This window comes from Sabethes cyaneus, chromosome 2, assembly GCF_943734655.1.
Source record: "Sabethes cyaneus chromosome 2, idSabCyanKW18_F2, whole genome shotgun sequence".
Classification (NCBI taxonomy): domain Eukaryota; kingdom Metazoa; phylum Arthropoda; class Insecta; order Diptera; family Culicidae; genus Sabethes; species Sabethes cyaneus.
Window position 1 is genome coordinate 195,484,911 of NC_071354.1, and position 19,476 is coordinate 195,504,386.

The following is a 19,476-nucleotide window of genomic DNA, read 5'->3' on the forward strand; positions in this document are numbered from 1 at the left end:
CTCACAAGAGGGACTTAATATTAACCCCACCAAAACAGTCGTTATACTAGGCGAAGGAAACATACCGTTACTGCCCCTATACTGAATGGTGTCAGACTGGGCTTCCGTAATGAAGTCAAACACCTCGGAATAATTCTCGATAAAAAACTGAACTGGGCTGCCCACCTAGATTATGCTGTTAAGAAAGCAACTTCGGCTATCTGGGCATGCAGGTCACTGTTTGGCAAAACCTGGGGATTAAAACCTCAACTAGCCTTTTGGTCATATACTACTATTGCACGGCCTAGAATAACCTATGCTGCAGTCGTATGGTGGCCAAAGGTGAATGAGGTGACAGCCCGAGCCAAACTAAACAAAGTTCAGCGCCTGACCTGTCTTACAGTTACCAGTGCCATGCGTACAACACCTACTGCAGCCATGGAGGCAATGTTATGCTTACTGCCTTTGCATCTTCATGTGAAGAATGAAGCAGAGCACGGCGCACTACGGTTGCAAAGGAGTAAAACTATTCTCGAAGGTGACCAAATCGGCCATCTTCGCATACTTCGGGAGTTCAATCTGACACCCTAGTAACTGCAGTCTCTGACTGCATGGAAGCCAGGCCCAATATGGACGTTCCATATGAGGTGATTGAAATAGATCGCTCAATGTGGAATGATGGAGGGTCCGATCTTCCATCTGGAACTATCTGCTTTTTTACAGATGGTTCAAAAATGGGAGCCTGCACAGGCTCCGGAGTCTACGGACCCGGCATCAGGGAAACTATCTCATTAGGGGAAGGTGGCCCACCGTTTTTTTAAGCAGAAGTATATGCAATATACATCTGTGCAACGATATGCTTGAAACGAAAGTACAGGCATGCGAAAATCGGTATCTTCACGGACAGCCAAGCAGCACTACTGACACTCAAGTCCGCCAAATGCGTGTCCAAATTAGTTTGGGAGTGCAGCACAGCATTGAGGGAGCTCTCCCGCCAAAACAAAGTTTTATTACTTTGGGTGCCCGGTCACTGCGGAATCGAGGGCAAAGAATTTGCTGACAACCTAGCAAGACAAGGATCAGCTCGGCAATTTATTGGTCCTGAACCGTTTCTGGGCACCTCCACATCCGCCGTGAAAGGCGAACTGATGACATGGGAAAAGCTAGAAATAGCATCCCGTTGGAATCAAACACAGGGTTGTAGACAAGCCAAACAGTTTATCTACCCAAACCCTGCAGTAGCTAAAAAACTACTCCATTTAACTCGTAGTGAAATACGCACAATCACGGGACTCCTAACAGGACACAGCCCCGCTCTTTATCATTTAAAGCATATCGGCAAGGTATCATCCGACACCTGCCGCTTTTGTAACTCTGAACCTGAAAGTTCAGCGCACCTGCTCTGCTATTGCGGAGCTCTTGCATTATCAAGGCACAACTTCTTAGGAAGTTTCCTTCTTACTCCATATCAGGTATGGAGCCTAGATCCCAAAACGGTCATTGGCTTTATAAACCATGTAGTACCGAATTGGAGCACACGATTACAACTATCCCGCTCAATTCCATTAATGGGTATGAGCGGTCCGTAAACTGTGTACACAATCGGGGCCTGCCACAAAAGACGATCATTAAGACTGTCGCAGTGCCTTTTAACCCAATGCCCTTCTGGCATACAAAAAAAACTTGTCCCTTCCATATCGACAGACTTCGCAGCCGGCTGTTAGATTACAGGAAAATTACGGAGCTAGTGCAACGATACTATTGACCCTATCTATGGCATCCGTTAAAAAACATTACATCCGCCTTAAATTGCGAAGAATTACAATATATTTTCGAAAACTTGGACTTGGGTGCACTCTAGTAGAATTCTATGATTAGAAGCCGATCATTCTGACGATCTTAATTTATTGTCGTTCGTTTCACAGCAAATCGTGGGAAATTCATGGGTTGCAATCAGATGTTGATGCTGCCCCGTCGCTCGTAGTACCTACATAACCAAGTTCTTCTCGCTGTGCACTCAATTTGGCAATGTTCTACACGCATATTTGCTGGAGCTGTCTGATTGATTGACATTTCAGGGACGACTGTATGTGGGGTAGAGGCTAAAATGATGGCTTATCAGCCAGCCATTGAGTCTACTCGTGCGTGCTTATGCCTTGCGTGTGTGTGCGTTAATGAGCTTTCTGCCAACACCAAAGCGAATGCAGGTAGGTAAAGCCGATAAGTTATCCAATCGTTATCATCCTCTACCCATGTGCACGTTATCAGATGAATCATTCAAGTGTTCGAAATAGTGCTATTGACCAGTAAATGGAATTTTGTTGTTTGAACGAGGTTGAGACCTAAAAGGTTTGCAGATACTTCCGAAATTAATCTAATAAATGTGGTATCATTATATGAATCAAGCCGATGGTGGTGTGCGTAAAACAAACGGTGTTACTACTTACGGTTGTAATCCATATTTCCCTTCGCTCCAATAATAACGTAGCTTTATACAGATACTGAAGAAACTGATAAAAACAAACAAACACTGAATTGCCTTGGCGAACCTTTGAAACTGGACGACGACGACGACGATGACGACGTCACTCACTCCACTCCGGTGTGCACACAGCACAAAGTTTCCAGGTCGTGAAGGGAGCCTGCTTCAGCTGCTGCTGCTGGTTTACTAGTTTTGGGCCGGATCACCTTCGGCGGAATTAATTACTCACTGCTATTTATTGGTTTCGAATCGACAGATCTGGATAGCGCCACGTCGCGTCGCTCGCACGGCAGGCGACATCAACACACCACCGCCACCGGCACCGACCGCCCGCTTAGGCTCACACACGGTTTGCGGCGGCTTAGATGAAAGAACGTGTCCCTTTTGCACTGCGCACTGTCCGGTTGATTTTATAGTGATTTCTTCGACTCTTATTGATGATTTTCAGTTTGCTTTTGTACGGCCCTGCATAATTGCGCTCGAAGATTATGCGCTAAAGATGGAAATACAACTTAATCTCTGTTCGATCGAGTGGAATTGTAGTTTGTCAGTATTATCACTTTTGATTGTTTTTGTTTTGAATGCACTTTTACTATTCTTTTAGTCAGAGCTTCATGGTTTTGGCGGAGTTTCGACTGTTGACAGATTTTTGTTGAACGAGATAGTGAAACGGAAACACTAAAATGTGAGTTATTTTGCTTTTGTTGCCATGCAGTTTTGAAGTCTTCGAATGAATTCGGAACCAACTTTTCAAAAAGGCCAATCTGCAAAATGTAAACAAACCGAGTAAGGGATTCGTTCGCTATGCTAGTCCAGCAAAAACTAACCCTGACTCGGTTTGTTTACATGTTGCAGATTGGTCCTTTTGAAAAGTTAGTGCCGAATTCATGTTGAGAAATAAATTCCTTAGCGAAAAATGCAATTAGTTTCCTTCTTAAAATATGTTTTTGAGTATGTTTAGTAAAATTAGATAACCTGTGTTTTACATAGGGCGATTTACCTATTTGGGACAGTGCGTTACGCGTTCTTTATTTTGACATTTTCATTTGATTTTTCCGTAAATGTATATCCAACACCACAATAGATCAAAGAACTGGTCGCAGTGGTCCAAGGTCCCCAACAAGGAAAACAAAGTGTATATCCAAAATAGAGTAAGCCTAAAATACAATGCAAAATAGATAGAACGTCGTATGCGTTCTGTTTGTTGATAGGAGCCGAAACCATTAAATTACGGTTTGTACGGCTTTCATACAGTTTGTTCTTATATTTGAACTTCTGTAAAACGTTTAGATTAATAGTGAATGTCTCCAAATGTGATTGTTTTTTCATTTGTTAGATTATAGTCACTTGTAGTGAGATTATTTATGGAACACTATAAATTTGTTATTAAAATCTAGTAGCCATTATCAGTCCTCAGAGTTTCATACATCAGGACGTAGTTATTAATTTATCCGTATATAATAGAATTACACAACACCAAACGTCATTAAAGTATACCAGGAAAAGCAATGGTCCTAGATTGTTTCCCTGTGGAACAATTAACATTCTTTGCGCTAGATGCTTCTTCATTTCCCAAAAAAGAGTTTTACGTTTGACTGCATACAGTCAGAAATAAGTTCAAACAAAAACTCGTCGTGCAACCACAAAGTTTGCTGCAGACGGTTGGCAACGACTGGCCGTTCTATTGTACTCTAACCTGAGTACGAAAGCTGTCTATCTGCTCGGTGGTAGAAACAAATGACAGTAAAAATAATTAGCATCGGGGAGGAATAGTATATTTGGGAGAACAAAATTGGATGTTGAACTATCCAATATATGCGGGAACGACGGTAGGTTAACGCAAAAAACTTTCGGGTGCCAACTAAGCCATTGTGGGTTGAAATCTTATCTGCCATTGGACCATCCGATATATTTTTGGTGTATATATCGAAGTTTTCCAGAACACCCAATTTATCTTTCTTCGCACTAGACACTTCTTCACTTCCCAAAAAAAGTCTGTTTACAAAATTTTCCTTGAACATGAAATAATTTTCTTCCAAACATAGTCCGGTTAACAACAACTACTTGTCAATCTTGTGTTTCCAATTACTAGGTATCACTGTGCTGTGATTCAAAATTTCACAGCGCTCGGAAAGGTTTGTGAACATGAACATATTTTTCCTTTTCCTCGCTTTGACGCAGACCGTTTGTAGCCAAGTCTTATGTTTATTGCCAAATGATTACGCGAAGGATACGTTCCGCGTAAATCAAAATATCCGTTATCGAAACTTGACCTTCTGTTTTTATACGACAGACTTCGCAGCCAGCTGTTAGAGTGCAGGACAATTGCAGAGCCAGTTGCTACGATCCTATTGACTCTAACAACCTTGCTGCGTAAAAAAGCTAAATTAGTAAAGTTTCACTATTAGATCATCCAGATCGATTTGATTTACAGCGCCATTGCCATAATAAAATAACCAAAGAAAGACATATTAAATTTTCAGCAGTTTCCGTAGTTGTGCAACATGTGCGCATTAAATTTTATTGTGCATATTAAAATGATACGTGGCTAAAACTAACGCGCCATCAAAATTTGGCAAATTTTTAAACAAAATAAATATATTAGATTAGCCAATCTTTCTTTCAAGCAAAATCATTCTAGTTGTAGTCTGGCATTAAAACCGATTAATAATAAGTTCCTTACTGCAACTCTCAGTTTGCTTTGATGAATTGTTGTTTGGCGACCAAAAAAATGCTAGAAAATGGCAATGTGGCCTCGCATAAAACAATGATTACGCTTGTTAACTCTAATATTCTTTATAATAGCAGTAATAAATCTGTTGGGTTACGGTGTTACCATAATAATAGCACCATAAATCTAACGTTTCCTAAGCAACCACAATAAGATCAATTTTGATTTATGCGCCATATTGTATTGCTACGCCCTACTTATAGTTAGCTATAAATAGTTTTTGACTTGTATCATGATGGTAATACGCAGCACAGTGATAAAACCAGAGGTAAAATAAAACAACCTCAATAAACCTCTAATAAAAATCAAACAAAACCAGGTGGCTGGGAATGGTTCAATTCGATATAGCGGTTTTACGATGCTGGCCTAACAAACCAGTCGTCGTATGTTCGAATCTCGACTGGGCGGTGCCGCTACAGAGTTAATAGGATCTTTGCACTAGCCTCGTAAATCACGGGCCGTAATTTTTCTGTACTCTAATAACCGGTTGCGAAGTCTGTCGATAAAGAAGAGTCCAGTTCTGATGGCCATTTATACCCACGGCTTTCCTTTGCTTTTTGGTTATATTCCCAGCAAAGTGAGTATAGTAATTGGAAAACCATAATTAAAGGGTGTCCCACATAGAATTGCACCACAGAAGAAACGCTGTAGAAAATTACTCAATGGGTATTTTCTCTTGCAAATTTGAGTGGAAGTAGTATAGAGTGTATTGTTTACACTCTATTTTTATCACGGTCAGTTTTTCGAAAATTGGAAAAAATGGCGCCACCCGAAAAGCAACGTCGCGAATTTATTTTGCGCAAGCTCCTCAACTCTCTCATCATGAATGACGAGACTTACGTCAAGACGAACTTCCGGCAGCTTCCGGGACTGCTGTACTTCACCGCCCAGCACAAGTTTGATGTTTCGGAGGTAATAAGGATGCAGAAACTTTCATGGTTTGCCAAGAAATACATGATTTGGCCAAGAAATACGTCATGTGGCAAACGGAGTGCGTCGTTCGTGACTACCGGGACTGTAAACGGGCAGATATATCTCAAGGAGTGTCTACAGAAACAGCTACTTCCTCTGTTGAAACAGTACGATGATCCTACGATCTTCTGGCAGGATCTATCTTCGTGCCAATATTCAAAGGATGTATTGGAGTGGTACGAAGCCAACGGAGTCACTTTCGTACCCAAGAACATGAACACCTCCAACGCATCGGAACTAAGGCCCATCGAAAAATACTAGACTATTATGAAGCAGGCACTACGGAAGCATCCCAAGGAGGTCAAGTCGCAGGAAGACATGAAGAAAAAATGGTTTTCCGTACAGATGAAGCTGCAGCTAGGTTGTACAAAACTTTAGGAGTGGAGTTAAGCGTAAGGTGCGAGCATACGGTTATGTTATTGAAGTTGAATTGAACAAATATGCCAAAAGCTTACTAATGGGTTATATTTTGTTGTCTGAAAGTTCGAAAAGGAGCGGCCAATTAGGTAATTTTCTACACTCTTAAATGATTCTACCTGTAAATAGGTCGGATTTAGTTAAAGCTAGGTTAAAACTACTCAAAATGCCCTTAAAGTGTACATACTCAAACTAAGGGTAAAAATTTCAACCAATTTTGGCTACTTGCTACCGATAATTGAATTATTCTCTATGACAAATAACGCAATTTTAAGTTCCTACTACCAATTTTTTGGTTGAAAAACTACTCAAAATCTGAGTTTGTACACTTTAAGGGCATTCTGAGTAGTTTCAACCTAACTTTAACTAAATCCGACCAATTTACAGGTAGAATCATTTAAGAGTGTACAGCGTTTCTTCTGTGGTGCAATTTGATGTGGGACACCCTTTAATTGGTATCCGATCAAATGAAAATATCAAATTTATAACAGCATGAGTTCTGAATAACAAGTTTTTTATAACATAATCTTTCTGTTATCTTCTTTTGTTATAAACTTGGTCTCGTTAGTAGTTAAAATAACAAGTTAAAACTTGTTACAAAATCCGCTCTAGGCATATCACAATTATATCAAATACTGATATAATTTGATCAAATTGTTTCAAGATGAGTTACAAAAATCAGCATTCTGCCCTACTTTTTAACCAAAATGTAACAAACCGTGTTAGAAGTAGCAGAACGAGATATATTCTTGGTAAAACATTCCCTGCGTCGCAAGTTTTGCTATCGCATGTATAACACACTTTGATTGAAATATCAAGTGATGCTACAATTCTGTAATGATTTTGTTAGAATCATCTGATCGGGATTTCATTTACTTATACTATATTTTATTCAAGCTTCGGAGTTAGGCGCATTTCAGTTACGACTTGTAATCTTCATCAATCTGGCAATCTGAAAGGACTACAGTAGTATTTCATGTCAGCCAGACTATGTATGAAAGTAGATTATTTTACGCTCAGGGGTAAATTTTATAAACAAACAAAAGGCGCACCCATTGTAACCCTCTTTCACATTTTCATTTTCTTAAATGCATGAGTTGGATCTTCATACCAAGTAGACTGGGGCAATCAACCTCAGAGGAAATAATTTTAGCAGCAAAAACCTAAGTATTTTACAATTTCTGTCCGTTCCAAGTTGTGATTTAGATTGAATAGTTAAAACTGCAGACTACCCGGCTCTTTTTCTGAAGAAACGGATATAACGACGCGCTTCTCTAAGCAAAGTGTCAAACTACTGTCATTTAGTACGTGACGTTCACGGAGATGTTCGACGATGTTGTAAATTTTGAAATCATCGGTGTTCCAAATGCCGGTGAGCCAGTTTACATGTACTATTTCGTAGGTATAAATTCGCTGCACCATTTTAGAACAAGATAAACAAAATAGGTCCAAGGTTGCTACCTTGTGGAACTTCGCAGCAATTAAAGAATTTATGCGATAAAGTGGTACCAACTTTGACTGGTAGGGTTCTGTTTTTAAGATAAGCCATACCAGCCATGGCAGTGTTATAATCGATGCGATCAAACGCTTCTACCCACTGGCGTGCCCACCTTCCATAACAAATTTAATGTATAACAAAATAATTTCTTAATATGCAACCGGGAATTCCGGAGTTGTCAATTCAATACCCCGGTATCAAATGATAAGCGATAAAAAAATTAATAGCATAGCATAGTTTGACCGCCCGTGAGTTGCCTGCGATTGATCTAGATCAGCTGAGATTGCACAAAGAACCATCAGAATGATGCTTGGGAGTAGCAGATCATTTTCAGTGTGCATTTTCTGGTGATCTAATTCTTCTTTATGATCAATAGCAATGCTGGCCACGCCCATGCAGGTCAATTTGGGACGTAAAGGAATGTTAGACCGACACTTGCTGCTACTAGAGACCGAGGAATCCTCTGCATCATCCACAAGTGTCACAGAAAGGAGTTGCTTTTAGTAGAAAGGAATTGATCTGGGTCCACCGAGGCAGGTGGTGCGATCACTGTCATTCGAGCTCGCGTACGATTTGAGGAATATATTATATATACACTATATAAGATAGTCTCTCATCTAGTTTCTGTCCCTCCAGTCTAACCATTCCCTATGCGCACACTCACGCATTTGGTTTGTCCAATTTAATGTCTCGTTTTGAGTACAATTCCGAGTCGAATTAAAAACCAAACTTCATTTCCGATTTCAGGACCAATTCCAAGTGCAATTTAATGTCCAATTTTAAGGCCAAATACAATTATAATTTACAGACAGAATCAATTCTAATTCTAGTACTACAGACTAATTGCAACTGCAATTTGAAATTTAATTGAGGTCTTATTTCAATGCCCCCATTTTAAAGCCAATTTCTAGTCTATTTAAATTTCTATTTCACCACCGATTTCAAGTCCATTTTCAAGTCCCAATGATTGGACCTCATGTCCAATTGCAAGCCTAATATCAAATCAAATTTCAAAGTCCAATTTAAGTACGATTTCATGTTCAATAATCCATTTAGTTCAAATCCGAACCTAATTTAATTCCAATTTCCCCTCGGATTTCAAGCTCAATTTAAATCTAATTTTAAACCCAATGTTATGTCCGACTTTAAGTCCAATTTTATGTCTAATTTAAAGCATATTTCAACTCCGATTTGAAATTCAATACCAAGAATAATTTGAAGGGCAATTTCATGCCCAATTTTAAGTACAATTTGAAGTTCATTTGTGGCTCAATTTATTGTACCATTTTAAAGCAACTCCCAAGTCGAATTTGATTCCAATTTCAGTTCCGATATAAAGTCTATTTTCAAGTCCAATTTTATTTCCGATGTCCAGTCCAATTTCAAGTCAAATTAAATTCTGATTTCTAATCTGCTTTCAATTCCAATTTCAAGCCCAATTTGAGCTTTACATCTAGTCTTATTTAATTCCAATTTTTGGTTCGACTCAAAATCCATCTGAAGTCCATTTTTTAGTTCAATTTTGACTGGTACACACATCTTCTCCATAAAATTTAACATTAAAAATCCTAACAGTAGAACTTCGAACTTTAATGTTGTTAACCTAATCAACCGGAATTTATGCGATACGTTGGGGAGAACATGTTGCTAGAATGCCGGACAACTATCCGGCAAAAATGGTTTTCGCATCGAATCCGGTAGGAACAAGACGAAGAGGAGCACAGCGAGCGAGGTGGCAAGACCAGGTGGAGCGAGATCTGGCGAGCACTGGGTGCCCGCGGAACTGGAGATCAGTTGCCATGGACCGAAACAGATGGAGAAATTATACTGCGCAGGCCTTGTCGTAAGACGTTAGGCCAATTAATTAAGTAAGTAAGTAGTTCTGTCCTTTAAGACTTCTGACTTTTTCACTCCGAGGGAAATTTCGTCTGCTCCATAGAGAGTTTAAAGATTCGTAACAAAGAAGTATTAACCATCACCACGCAATTTTACAGAATTGTTGAAGGCACTCCATCTGGCTCAGGAGCAAACGAAAATTTTAATTTACGTGTGACTTTCAAGAACCTATCGAATTCCCTTCAGCCAAGTGGATGGATTAAGAGCAGTTTCCTTCATCTTGATATCGAATCAAACTTTGGAGCATGTAAATGCCAGTTGATTGAGGTCGGGAACTGTACGGGCAAATTTTTTCACCTCAATTGGCTGGTCAGTCTTTCGGCAATCTTTCGCTAACTTAGCTACATCCGGTTCGGTCACATGATGAGCAATCTTGGAGACGTAAATCCATAATGGCGGCTTGAGAAAAGTTTTGACCATCATTTACGCTTTATCAATGAGCTTCTTACCGCCCACGAGAATAGCCATCGGGCGAAATCTCAGTGTTTACATAAATGATTGCTTGACGAGAGGAGCAAAGTGAAGACTACTTCCGCCTGAATTTCACTGGATCGGGGAAAATGGGACAGAAGATATCTTTAAGTTGAAAGATTGTGTTGAAACACCGAAGATCACAGGATTTTCAGGAACACAAAACAACATCGGTTCCTTCAAATCCGTCTTGCTTGCTGTTAAAATGTGGACTTCTGAAATTCTGATATTGCAGTTCGGATTTTTTAAACCTTCAACATACCTGACCGCTTAAGAAGATCAAAGTATTGCAGTGGAATTGTAGGAGAATTTTTCTCAAAATTCATACTTTCACAATAACGGTTAACCATTGTAAAAAACGATGCATAAAATGATCAAATTTTTTCTCTTCTAATTTGGATTTCAACTTCCGTGATTTTACCATTATAAGCCTTCATCACTTTTGATTTCAAGGAATATTTTTATAAAAAAAAGCGTTTTGAACGAATATATAAATTTAGGTACATTTCGTTCAAAATGACATAATAATTTATCATTTAAAAGCTCTGACTTCTCGACCAGGATCGTTGATCTTTTCACTGTAGCTCTAGCTAAATTTGTTTCTTCTCAGTTAACATTGTGTTAATTAGCACCTATTGTTGACAGCTTTGTTGACATCATTGTGTGGTACAAAAAAATGCATACATTGCGTAGCAAGCAAAAGGACAAATGACCAACCCCCTTCTAGATCGATTAAAATCTGCAAAACTTCTAGTAGCGCAAAAAAAAGTGACTCAATCAATCAATCATTCTGAATCGCGCCTGATAACACATGCTGACGACGTGGGAAAAGTCACACGTGCTACCGGTTTCACCGGTTTACATCACCTTCCCGACCAGATGCATATGGGCCTTTTCGTATACCGTCCTGCCGGTGGCAGCAGCATCGTTAATGCGGGGACGCTCTGTATTCAATTAACTTGTTTAGTGGTCAAGATTATTACCGATAAAGCGAAGGTTGTGCTACTGTTGGAAGCAGTTTCGATTGGCTCTCCGATAAAAAAAAATAATTACAGACAAATTTCATTAACATTAAATTTATTAGCAAACAGCCAGTAAAATTGAAAATGATATTTAAATATGATTTGGATTGATTCGGAACTTCAGACTGCAATTATGTTATTGGCATTTCCGTTTCATTCACTGCATTTAATATGTATAACCAATATTTAAGCGGCACTAACACACGAAAATTGTTCATGATAATAATTTTAGTCAACCGAAGCCAAAGCTCGTTTACACGACACAGCAAGGTACGGCAGCTAAACGATCATTATCATCCGAAGGCAGTATTCTAACTCTCTTAAAACAAAAACCTGCTAATTTCCGCACCTCTCACTTGTACTTGGCTCAACGTTAACTTACTCGAGCACGGACAAACAGACAAACACACGTACAACTTTTTCGGAGCTCTATTAGCTACCCAAACCGTGGCGCGGTCGTCGTCATAATTTTCCGTACTACTACGAAATTATGTAACGCGCGCGAACCCGTTGACTTTGCCACGGTTTGCCTCAAGGCGCACCACGACGAACGACCACCGTGACGAAGTTAATCGTACCGCCGCACTACCTACACCGGCTGCAGCGCTGCACCGATAAACATAAAACTGCACTTTGAATCGCTGCTGCTGCCTCTGTTGTGACGGGTTCTCAGCAGTCGTTTTAAATCCCGTACCCGCCGCCGGGAGAGCGTCAAATTGCCGCACGATTCGTTCCAGTAATCGACACCCACGCTGCGAAACGGCTACGAAGGACTACGATCCGCATACATCACCTGGACAAATCACTTTAGTCAATTATCGCCAAGATCGCGGCCCGAGATATCAACCGAAACCACATGATGCTCTATCGCGACCGAACCGAACGCACCCTTGCTTATTATTTATGCAGGTTCCCTTGGCTAGGCCCTGCAAATCTGAACGAACGATCCCAACCGACTGGCAGCCGGGCAGGGCAAACCCAGGCTCCAAACCCAAGCTAGATAGAATCACGAGGGAAGTTATCGAGTCTCCAAGTCACCCGCCGCCGCCGTCGTCGCGTCGAACTCACGATAGAGCAAAACACACTAACCGTCGTCGTAGTACTCAGAAGGCAGTATATATTAGAAGTGCACATTATCAGCTGGCTTTCAGCTTAGTCTATGTGGCCCGACGAGGAACAGGCGCGGCGCGGCAGGCGACGAAGGCCCCGAAATGCAAAACTGTACGCGTACGCTACTTGCTATAGCCTAGTGTGGTGTTGTTGGCGGGTGCGACGACGGGTGGTTGTGACGTGTTGTGCGCACCCAACACCAGAGTGCCGATAGCCGACTGCTTCGCAGAAGGTTTGATAGCGTTTAGGTTGGTTAAGTAAGTTGCGATTCATTCTCCGTACTCGGGTGGACTATGAGAACGGACGCGGTTTGTTCCCGTGAGTTTTATAACCGAAACAAAAATAATTTTTACTTATGGGAGCTTTTTGACACTTTCTTTTCTGGATCAAATTATCATCTGTACTGTTTCGCACTTGAATCACCCTATAGACTATTCATCACAATTGCAGAGTGGGAGATAGCGAGCAAAACGGTTGTCTGTGTCATCAAATGATGGTTTTCTCACTTGTAAAAGAACGGTTAATAGCTCGTGAAGTTCGTGAGTTAATGTTTTCCGCTGACGTTAAATGTGTCATAAAATGATAATTTTCGACCCTGACTTTATTAATTTGCATTTTATGCCAAAAATCTTCTAATTAGTCTGAGGAACGTAAAGTTCTAACCACAAATACTGATAATTAGATGCATTCAGTAGAAACATTATCTAGTAGAACACGTACAAAATTTATAGGGTTACAGCGAGTGAACCTGTAAGTCAAAAACAGCTATTAGTTTTAGAAAGATACATTGGGTTTTAACGTAAAACAAGTGCGAACATTAATTAATAACTCGTGCACTTTTACAACTTCATCGCCAAAACGAAATGACAACAGGTTGTGTTTTTATCGATCAAGTACATACTCTTTTAAAGGTACGTCACTGACATTCGTTCATCTGCTGGGTTCGCTCTGTTCACCGGGCTGAAACTCACCCTGGAAAATAGCTACAACAGGAGGAGAACCCACGTGCTTGTTTGTTTGTTGTTTGTTTCTATTTATACCGGCACCGCACACTACGTATTTACGCTCGTTATCAAACTGAACCGAACCAGTTTCAGCACTTATTGTTAATTTTTCGACACAAATGAGTGAACAAATAAATTTATGGCTATCGATAACACTTGTTCAAATTCACCCATTTCGTCATACGAAAAATGCGCACTTTTTCTGAGAAGGAGAACCGAAAAAGCGATTGGCTAGTGTATTTGTACAGTTTGGTTGAAAATTTTGAGATAAAGATTTAACAAATGTTACTTCAATCACAGTTCATTTTTTCAATGAAAAGTAGGTCTTACGAAAATAGCCAATTATCTAAATTATTTGCCATTAAAATATTTTTTTTGCGCTTTGTTCACTTCATATTTACGCCAGTAATGTATTTTCGATAAGAGAGTGACCAAACACTAATTTATCTCGAGTAAAAGTATGGCACAAATTCCTATCTATTCGACACTTTCTACTCCTGTGTGGGATCTGGAGGCGACCTTTCATAGCAATTTTTGGAATTTTGGTTATTTGTTGAAATTAAAGTCCGATATTCAACGCTATCCTTGAGACAAAAATTTGTTCAATATGAAAAATTTAAAACGAGAAATACTTTTAAGAATTTATTCACAATGCAAGATTCGACATCATTTTGAAATTCATGATGTCGATAGCTCTAATACGGGAATGGTCGTTGATCTGCAGGACGTAAAAATCAATATCAGATATCATTTTGAAAAGCATAAACCTTAGATTGATTTGTAGAAACTAATAATTGATTTCGGATTTAAAGCTGCACATGATACCATCGTCCGCAAAGATCTATGGAAAATCATGTACCAAAACGGCTTCTCCGGAAAACGATTGCGGTCAAACGAAGTCCCCATACAAAGTGCACACACTTAAACAATTCGGCAAATTTTACCGAAATCTCAACAGCCGAACATTCGGCAAAAATTTCAGCGGTGCTTATCGACGTTTACGGATCCTTAGTGACGTTTGCTATCATAAAAAAGTTTACTGAACGTTCGGCTGTTGAGAATCCGTTAAAATTTGACCGAATTTGGAGCTTTTATAAAAGTATGTACAAGACTCATTATACCGCTTGTTCTCTAGACTAGAGGATAAAACGTAACGCCCGAGGAAGACCTGCAACTGCCCGGTGTATTCGAAAGATGAGTGCTATAAACGATCTTTGGTGGCGAACAACAGATGTAGTATCGAGGCGGAGGATGCACCATTAGCTCGCTCACCTGTACAACAAATTCAGTAAGGTAATGCACAAAATCTGGACGAATGCTGAGGGTATGGCATACTGTAAAATTGTCGAACAATTTCACCGCGAAGATGATCTTTGCTTCAAATCCTGTGGGAATAAATAGTATACATAGTATACATAAAGAATTACATTATTACATGCATGGATGCATGTTACTATCACTGCAAAGAGATTTACGTAGTCTTACGGCACCTGCGGTCGTGTCTTATACACAACCCCTCTGATTTTTTTGTATGCCAGAAGGGCATTGGGTTAAAAGATCATTGCCCCAGTCTAAATGATCATCTTTTGTGACAGGCTCCGATTGTTAACACAGTTTACGGACTGCTCATACCCATTGATGGATTTGAGCTAGATAGTTGTAATCTTGTGCAGAGCCGTAGCGTGGCGCCCTTGGCGATGACCCAATGTAGCACTTTCTCGTTTCTTAAATCAGTGTTCCTTTCAAGTTGTTTATTTTTGATAAGCTTTGAAACCCTCAACCAGATTCTGAAGCTGGACGAAATTCTGGATATTTTGATCAGCTTTTGGATCAGATTGGGGATCAGATTTTGGACTAGATATTGGACAACATCTTAGACTAAAACCAGATGTTGGACCTTGACCACAGTCTGATCCACATTTTTCATCAGATTTCCGACCATATTTTAAATTAAATTTTGGACCAGATTCTAAAACCAAAGCAGGTTATAAACCGGATTTTGGGCCACATTTTTCAGGTAAGATTTTGGATCAGGAGCAGATTTTTGGCCATAGGTTTTGATCAGTTTTTAAACCACCAACCAAATTTTGGATCAGGTTTTGAACCAGATTTCGGACTATATTTTATACCTGTACTACATCCTGGACCACAATTTTTATCAACTTTTGTTTCAGATTTTGGACTAGATTCTAGATCAAATTTTGAACTACATTTTTATCAGATCAGACTAAATTTTTGACAAGATTTTGGATTAGATTTTAGAACCAGCTTATAGACCTGATCTGGACCACATTCTAGACCTGCATCAGATTCTGGAGCAGATTTTGGACCGCACTTTTATCGGGTTTGGATCAGCTTTTGGATAAGATTTTGCTCCGCATTTTTGATCACATTCCCTACGTCATTTTTGATCAGGTTCTGGATATGTATCACATTCTAAACCTGAACCAGCTCTTGAAGCTACATTAGATTCTGGACCAGATTTTAGGTTACATTTTTATTGGATTTGGACTAGATTTTGGATAACATTTTGGACCACACTGTTGATCCAATTTTGGACCACCTTCTGGACTTGGATCAGATTGTGGACCTTGTCCAATTCTGGACCACATTTGCATCAGATTTTGGACCTTGATCATATTTAGGACCTGGACTAGATTGCGGACCACATTTTTCACCAAATTTTGTACCGATTTTGGAACAAATTTTAAAACAGACTTAGATTCTAAACCAAATTTTGGAGCACATTTTCGTGTAGATTTTGGTCATATTTTGGACCAGATTCTGTACCTGAACCAGATGGGACCTCCATCAAATTTTGGACCAGATTTTGGACCACATTTTTATCAAATTTGGATCAGGTTTTGGATAATATTTTGGAACACATCTTTGATCAGATTTTGGAGCCGGAGCAGATTTTGGATCACAGTTTTAACCAGATATTGGACAAGGAGCAGATTTTGGGACACATTTTTATCATTTTTGATCAGATTTTAGCATGCAACCAGATTTTGAACTAAATTTTTAGCCAGATTCTGGACCTGGACCATCTTTTGGATCTGAACTATATAGTGGATCACATTTTTCATAGAATTTTGCTCCAGATTTTGAACCAGATTTGAACTAGATTGTGGACCATGTTTTGGGTCACATTTTTATTAGATTTTGGACCCATATTCTAGACTTAGTTCCAGAGCCGTAACATGACACTGTGGCTGCCCTGACCCCGAGTTGGTACCCCTCCTTTCTTGTGTATATTTTTTTAGAACTTAGACTGTCGTACAATTCCCAATATCCAGTACTTCGCTACAATTGAGAGTACCTTACCAAGCTTCAGGTCATATTTGGCGCCTCCTAGATCTTGTGCCATCTGCAGTACTTATTTAGTACGATGGATCATTCGGAAGCACACCTGAAAACACCCTAATGGATGCCTACTCTCAGTCTCAGATTGACCACATTCTAAGTTGATGGTCATCACTTTTCAGATTTCGCTGACTGCACGTTCGTCGATGCGGACCGTTATCTCCGAATCTGCCAAATTTTCGTCCACCTGTCCAATTAAATAAAACCGAAACCAATGGGAATGGTATGGCTGAACATCCAGCTGAATATCCGGCGGTTATCAGCGAAAGCAGTTGATGCAAAATACTCTCGGAATGTACAAAGTGGATCAATTAATAAGTTGGAGGGAACCTGAGTCAGTAGTAAAAACACAACTGCGAAACGTCAGGTACCACAGCACGAGATGTATTGGGTACGTTCAGTGAATAGTTTGACTCAGAATGCTAACGAGGGATGAGAGGAGCTATCCAGAACTCACACGTTGGGCATTACTGCGAGCGACATAAAGGAAATGGACTCACTTTCTAACGGAGATAAAGGATTGCACTACTAGGTACGATACGAAGAGCTTCTATGGAACCAACAATGGAATCAGGAACCGGTCGGTATCAATCGGAACTCCTATTAGGTGTAATTTAATTTACATTTCACTTACAACATGCTGGTAAAACAAAATGACCGAAAAAGCCGGAGTAACAGTCCCTTTAGAAATGAGCACCAGTTCCACCAATACTGAACTAGAAATTTTAAGGATTTATAAGTAGGAATAAGTACCGAAAGAGTGGATGGAAGGTGTGATTTGTCTCATCTACAAAAAGGGTGGTCCGCTGGATTGCTGTAATTACCGCGGTAGTACGCTGATCAGCGCTGCTCACAAGGTGCTCTCCCAGATCGTGTAACGTCGTCTCTACCCGACAATAAAAGATTTCGTAGGACACTATCAGGCGGGTCTTTTCGGGGGCCCGTGCTACTACGGATTAAATTTCCATTCTTGAACAAATCCTGCAGAAATGTCGGGAGTACAACGTGCTCACGCATCTTATTTTCGTGGATTTCAAGGCAGCAAACGATACAGTCGAATGCGACTAGGTATGGCAGGTACCCAAGCAACACAGCTTGTTATAGAACAGCAAAACATTACATATTTCAGAACTTCTCTATTACCAGAAAAGCCCAAAACATTTAAAGGAGTATGTATGATGTTACTTCATACCAGTTTAAAACGTTATTATAGCTTAAGCTAGAACTTGTTCTTCCAGCAGTCTAAATTTAGTAATGGACACATAATAAAAACTTCGTGTTGACATGTTGACAAAAACAAACGTCTTACAGACATCTCAAAAACGAACAATTGTCATTCATTTGATATGAGCTGTCAAATAAATTCATGTTATCACAAAACATTTCAAAACTTCACTAATAACGACATATGTTTTAAAAGTACGTTAATAGTACTATTAAGCGACTACTTTCCATGAATATTATTTTCTATCTTGTTTTGTGTGTTACTTGGGGTAATACAAAGGTTTTCCGGACCGCAATCGCACAGAGGATTACGGCACGGGGTGGACTGTCCTGTATGTTATTCAATATCGTTATTGAAGACGTGATCCGGCGTGCGAAGATCGACATGAGAGAAATGATCTTCAGTAAAAGTTGTCAACTCCTTGCCTTCGCAGATGACTTCGACATCATTACTAGAAACCTTGGGACTGCAGAGGCAATCTACGAGGCAATCTACGAAGGCTAGGAGGATAGGGAAAATAATGCGTCGAAAACCAAATATATAGTAGAAGAGGCTCTAGAGAAACGAACGTTTGCCTGCCACGGACAGTGACTATTAACGGTGATGGACTGGAAGTAGTTGATCAGTTCGCATATATTATTGGGATCTCTGGTCTCACTGACAATAATGCGAGTATTTTACGTCCGCAAGACGCTTCGATCAAGAAATAAACGCCAACGTATAAAGCTGATGATGTACAAAACTCTTATCAGACCGGTAGTCCTCTAAGAACTCGAGACAGTAACACTCAGGTGTTGCGGACTATTTTTGGCGGAGTACAAATGGAGAATGACGTAGGCGTTTAAACCACGAGTTGCAGGCACTACTTGAAGAGATTCTTCCCATCGTACACCTGACAAAAGACATGAGACTACGGTGGGTCGCCTATGTCGCAAAGATACTGGACCTTTTCAAGAACCCCACCGACACCAGGAATAAAATGGCTCAAAGTTCTAGATTGCTTGACCAGGTTGAAGATGACTTGCGTATGTCTAGACGCGCATCGAATTGACGACGGGTATCCCAGGACCGAGTACAGGGGAGTGGAATTCTTAATACGGCAAGAGCCACCCCGGCTCTCGACTGGTAGAAGTAAATAATCAAGCTTATATAATAGCGATACTGAACCGGAATGACAAACAGAAGACGATGGCCACAACTCGCGCAAGAAAACTGTACAGGAAGTGACGCCAGAGGCACAGGAATACTATGTTGTGGCTTCTACGTTTGCAATTTCCGGCAGTATACCTTTTGTTCAATGCTG

The 19,476-nt window shown here is 40.1% G+C and overlaps 1 protein-coding gene across 6 annotated transcripts in view; it reads right to left on the reverse strand.

Annotated features, from left to right (window-relative positions):
• Positions 1–19,476, reverse strand: part of LOC128734068 (high affinity cAMP-specific and IBMX-insensitive 3',5'-cyclic phosphodiesterase 8) — a 220,798-nt gene that overhangs the window by 190,914 nt on the left and 10,408 nt on the right. The window contains exons 1-2 of one of the 6 annotated variants that reach the window (XM_053828068.1): positions 11,851–12,475; positions 2,427–3,096 (exon numbers count right to left, since the gene is read on the reverse strand). The exons of 4 other annotated variants lie outside the window; for them this stretch is intronic. In XM_053828068.1, coding sequence (XP_053684043.1) covers positions 2,427–2,439 — 13 coding nt within the window. In that variant the 5' untranslated portion in view covers positions 2,440–3,096; positions 11,851–12,475. Of the gene's footprint in view, positions 1–2,426; positions 3,097–11,817; positions 12,476–19,476 lie in introns of those variants that run through there. One more of the 6 variants, XM_053828067.1, reaches the window with a different exon arrangement.